At 43.2% G+C, this 5,832-nt stretch overlaps 1 protein-coding gene across 1 annotated transcript; it reads left to right on the top strand.

Annotated features, from left to right (window-relative positions):
• The first annotated feature begins 231 nt into the window (after positions 1-231).
• On the top strand, positions 232-4,311 carry LOC111273062 (uncharacterized). The gene has a single exon (XM_022854756.2). It carries the CDS (start codon positions 483-485, stop codon positions 1,473-1,475), a length of 993 nt encoding a protein of 330 aa, XP_022710491.1. The 5' UTR covers positions 232-482; the 3' UTR covers positions 1,476-4,311.
• The last annotated feature ends 1,521 nt before the right edge of the window (positions 4,312-5,832 follow it).

Genomic DNA, 5,832 nt, shown 5'->3' with positions numbered 1-5,832 from the left:
AAAGTGCCAGTGTAGCAAAGCAACGTTGTCTTGCCATTGTGAAGCGATTCGTTGTCTGGAACACCAGCTCTGACGCCTGCTACCCACCATCCGCAAGTCCTTTAGCTACCTGTTATACTAGTTGCTATTGCTGCTGTTACCATTTGGCACAAAGACGTTGGGAGAACACCGGCTGACGCCACTCTCTCCCAAATGGCAAGCCGCATTCACGTGGTACCCCTATAATACCCATTACAATCGCGTCGTGCGAGTCAGTTTAGGCCTGCCGGTACGTTCGGCGGGTAAAGTGCGACGCTCGTCGAGGTTTCCGTGCTAAAATCGTTTTACCTAAAGTACAAATAACGAAAAAGAACGAAAGCGTGTATCACGTAAAGAGCAGAGACAGTTAGTGGTAGAAAAGCGGTGAGAGATCTGTGCCGTGTCTGGATTATCAACACACTATCGTATAGGGGGTGCCAGTGATAGCGCTTGAACGATTCACGATGAAGCTCTTCATGATGGCGGCTCTTGCCGTCGCGAACTCGCTTAATGTGCACGACTTCCCCAAGACGGCATTTTCGTGCCGTGATAAAAACGCCGGAGAATACTACGCTGACCTTGAGCTCGGTTGCCAGGTCTATCACATCTGTGCCCTTGGGCAATTTAACCGGTTGACAAAAATGAGTTTCGCCTGCCCTAATGGCACGTTGTTCTCGCAAAGCTCAAGAATCTGTAACTCCGAGGACAAGGTGTACTGTCCACTAGCTGAACGCTATTACGACAACGTGCAGGGCACCATCGACACTCAGGATGACTACCGTTCCGTGTTCAAGGTCGACACTCAGCCGGTATTCCCACTAGAGCCGACTCGCAGACGGCGTCCCGCTATATCTGTGTCTGATGACGACTATGACGACGAAGGAACTACGGCCTCGCCGCGTCGCTCCTCAAATCGGCGCCAGCCCTTGCGCCCAACCACAACAACCACAACAACACCTGCTCCTCGCCCAAGACCACCCCAGCGTCAGTTTACTCCCCAGATTCCTCAGCCGGTTCAGTTCGAGCCGCAACCGCCGCAGGATTTCCGTCCTCCAGCTGGTGCATTCCTTCCTCCCCGGACCAATAGCCGGCCTTCATCACCTGTAGTTAGACCTCAGCTTGTCGTTACGCAGACGCCCGTTGAGTACGCTACCCCTCAGCGATCTGCTATTCCTCAGTTCGGCCCTGCACCTCCAGCACCGCCGCCGCCTTCTCCGGCTGGCCTCATTCCACGAGTCCCAGGAACCCTTCCGTCGACCCAACGACCCGAAAACCTCCAAACGCCAAACCGCTTGACACTGAACCGACCCAGCATTCGTCGACCCAGCCCATTTGGCGGCGCCCAGACCACGACGCCCACCCCGACGACGACGACGACAACCGTCGACCCGAACGCCGAATATGAATACTACGATTACGAAGAGAACACCGACGGACAGAATAACTCGCAGCAGTAACCATTGCAACGACACTTATTAGCTGTCGTACATCCGACGGTTATAGGCCAGCAGCTGCGTATAGCGGAAAAACTACCAGCACAAATGTGGTATGGTGGTGACCATGATTAAGAAAAACGAATTGCAAAGACTCGCCGGTTTAGACTCGTTTGATCTAGTTCAATTTGCCACAAGATATAAACAAACGGATAGTGCAGTATTCTTACTAAATACTATTCAGTGGATCGGTCGACACATATTGCCTTATCACTATCAAGGGTGATATGAGAAGAACGCGCAATTTTACGCTGTAGCCGATGTCAGCCGATGGCTTGTGGGCAGGTTTGTGGATTCAGTGTTGTAGGTTAACCGAGACATGGTCACCCACACAAACAGCCTGGCCCATGGATGGGACTTTTGTTAGTGACCGTGTCGTGTCACCCCGTCGAAATTACCCACTTACGTTAAGAACGGAAGATATCTACTGAATTGTGCGCAGACTGTGTAAACGACGAAAGCGCCATATTGCTTCCATGTCTGACTAGGCAAAATTGGTTGTTAGAGATTAGTGAATAGAGAAACGGAGACGGAAGGCGGCGTGTGCGTGGCAAAATCCTTTACATACAGCGGTCATGTCCAACAACACGTTGGAGTGATATTAAAGCAAATACACCTATCCATCCTCGAGTTATACTCCTAGATAACCAGTTAATAACATGGGCTCGAGACCTTGAGGCCCCCTTGTAGGGAACATCGCAGATATTGTTTCATGGTATACTTTGATAAATTTTGGAGTTGATTCCGGTTAGCACACACGTCAATCAGCTAGAGTAGAATGACATAGGGGTGAAAACGAGTGAAGAAGAAGAAAGCTCCATCCGCTTACCTCTGTACACTAAGGGAAATAGAAAGACTATAACTCGAAGGGGCTTGTTAGGGAAAGTTTGCCACATGTGATGACATATGTTTGAGAGAAAACCCTTATAGTTAATTATGCATAATCGTGCACGATCTATACGTACAGGAGAAAATGAGTATCAATCGAGCACAGACGAATTCAAAGGAGTAATATCACACAGTAAGATTGCTTAGATATTATTATCATTATTAACTATCACTATTATCGTTGTGTAGTTCATCTAAGTCATATTCATTCTACAGAGGAAAAGACAAACCAGTCATCTGATCAAGCGGGAGGCCAAGGCGACCACGAGTAAGTTCGTCGGCCGAGGTTCTGCTGAAATCGTGTTTTAACTTATGAAGAGACATGAGTTTTTGGTTTTCGGCATAATGATGCAAGGTAACTAATATTACTCGTTTCGTTTGAGCGAAACGCACGAGCCCAACCCACATTGGGGGCGCTTGAACAGCTCAATCGGAGAACCTATTTCTGCGAGAGTTTTATAGACAGAGGAACTGCAATGTTTTAATACAGTTATATCCTGCGATGGTCCTACTTTCACTACCTCGCTAAACATCGCTCTATTTCGTTATGTTTAATTCACACATTTACGTCTATTAACTTGTTCGTTTTCAATTGATGTTCTCAATTTCATTGGCTTGTATTGCTAGACTTCCTTATCATGTCATCTTTTACTTTGTAAGTTATGCTGTCTACAGATCGCTGAATTGTGAGCAATGTGCCTATCGAGCTTTTTCTATCCAACAGCTTAAATACAGCTTCCAAATTGACCAGACGTCTGTATTCCATTACTTACTTTCCGTCTATCCACTTCCGATCAACGGAACATCTGCGTCGGTCAGTTTTTTCAAAACTCACAACAAACAACGTACGGCTGTTGTCGCACGCCGCATTATATCCGGTAGGCTAGTAAATTTAAATTATTAAGGCTTTGAATGAAGCATAAATTGAAGTTTGTGATAGCGCCGCGGACGAAATAAAGCAACGAAATTAAGGATGGGTACACTCTGTGGAGAACAGAGGGTACCGATGGAAATCACAGATGGAGAGAAGATGAGACCACATGTCACGGAAGTACATGAAGACGGCTGAGCGTCAGATGGAGAACAACTTGTTTAAAAAGATTAAAAAAAAAAAAAAAAAAACGAGCAGGACAAACCTGTAACACCTTGACGTATATTAGTTTACTTTGTACACACAAAGGTGCCATTTCTGGTTGTGAAGCAAAAAAAAAAGTACTTTGTTCATGATAATGATCACTTTTTCGTGACATTATTGCTACCTTTATTGTTATTGATACTGAGTAATATTATGAGTATTACTGTTGACTTACTGCAAAACTTTTGTTCAGTTTCCCGTTAACGCAGTTAACTGCTACTCGGATGAAGCAAGATGAAAATGCCCCGCTCATTGATAGTATATTACTGTGGTAGACGCAATCATACCCCGGATTGCATATAAACGGAAGGCTGTATTGTATAGTTAGTGACGGACCTATCTCTAGTTCGGATAATTTTGATTTTTTTCTGTTGTTGTTAATGATGATAATATAATTATATTATTACCGTTAAGTGATTAATTCTATTCCTATTGTTGTAATAATATGATTCTTGTTGCCTGGACTATAATGGCCTATTATGAATGTTATTGGCCATTGAGTGTCAACACATTGAATAAGAAGACTCAATAAAAAATTAATGCTGAAGACGGCAACCTTCAAGCTGAAGTAGTTGAAGGCAGCGCCGCTTCCCCCCCCCCCCCCGAGAAATAAAATTTGAGCGTTCTCCTTTCGTAGTTAGCCTCTGCTAGCGGAAAAGTGGTACACAAAGTCCTTGCCATTAACTCGTGTCCAATGTATTTATAATGTATCGATATTGAAGAATGTTCAACATAAAGTTCAGACGCTGTGATTTGCGGCCGTTGCGAAACGCAGGATCCGGTCTTGAGAAATTTTTTATCTTGTAAATTGTGTTGTAGTGACCGGTGGCTAACAAGGGCAAATATCATTATCTAGCTTACGAAACAGAGTCAATTACTGGCACGGTTGAATCTATGAGAGGTCTTTTTCTACGAGAAAAAAAATCACTTGACTACGTTCGGCACTCGCATCGAATGAAGAAATCAGTAATGCTATCGTGTGTTTTATTTGCTTCCTCCTTCTTCTTCGTGGCGAGCAACGCGTGAATGCCCATAGGGACGAAAGGTAAGCGACAAAAACGAATAGAAAAATGCTTCGGATACGTACTAATCAGGTAAACTAAATAATATAGAAATGTAAAGCTTTTTTTTAAAACAAAATGAAAAAAAAACTGAATCAAAATAGAAAATGGTAGAAAATCCTACGTTGAGGTTTTTTGCTACGTAATAATCAAAAGTTGCACAGACATGCTTAATTAGAATGAACCTAAAACCTGGTGCCTTTCGATGAGTGGTCTCAACCTGCCAGAGGATCAATCAATATGCAGATCTATTATAAATTTTTTGATAACGTTCTTCATCTATTCTTTCACTATTAGAAAGCGATAATCTCTTCTAGCGGGAGCAGCCGTTAGCGATCCGGCCATTTAGCTACATTTCAAATATGAACGCCCGTCTATTTTTTCGACCGTTATTGAAAAATTGACCGTTACATAATGTTCATTGCAATTGTTGGTTAAAAAAAAAAAGCCAGTTAAAGGTCGTCTGTGACTATTCACTAATAACACGTGACGCATCTTCATAATCATTGGTAGCTTACATAGAATTGATAAACTAATAATGATAAAGAATAGTCTGACAGAAGTCAAATTATCTAACAGAAGATTTTACAATTTTTCGGGATTCAGGTTCATCGAACGTTTCACGAAAAATATCATCGCCTTTATCGCAGCCTGCCGACGTATCAGTTCAATGATCACTCCCATCGTATCAGTCCCATCATCACTTCAATGTTAGGTACAGATAATGTAACCTGGCAGGTAGCCCGTATTCGAATTGGCTACTTGTCTTCAAATTATCCAGTATATAGTTTGGTTTCTTCTAGTGATTTGTTTGGCAGACATGTTTTTCCAAAATATGCTGCGTGTATATATATATATATATACACGACGGGTTGAACAAAATTAACAGTAGTCGACATCTGTCGCTTGACGACGCGATCATGTTCAGGTCATCTATAACTTCTTTCCATCGACGAAGTCAATCATCGAACGCTATCGAAATACCTAGCCATGGTTAAGACAACCAAAACCAACTAGTATTTACGGTAACATGGCGCTATTGGAATTGATATGTGAAGTCGTATTTGTTGGCTGACATTCGAAATGAGCAGCACCAGCCTTACGAACGCTTGTATATCAGCGTATATAGAGTTTGTTAGCTTGTAGCCATCGTTTATGATTTTTATTACCATCTTTGATAGAGGCACGGAAAGGTTCGCATGTCCCCTGGACTAAAAGCCTGAATCTTTAAAGGTTC

The sequence above is a fragment of the Varroa jacobsoni genome, unplaced genomic scaffold, assembly GCF_002532875.2.
Source record: "Varroa jacobsoni isolate VJ856 unplaced genomic scaffold, vjacob_1.0 contig04548, whole genome shotgun sequence".
Lineage (NCBI taxonomy): Eukaryota > Metazoa > Arthropoda > Arachnida > Mesostigmata > Varroidae > Varroa > Varroa jacobsoni.
This window is presented reverse-complemented; position numbering and strand designations above follow the sequence as displayed.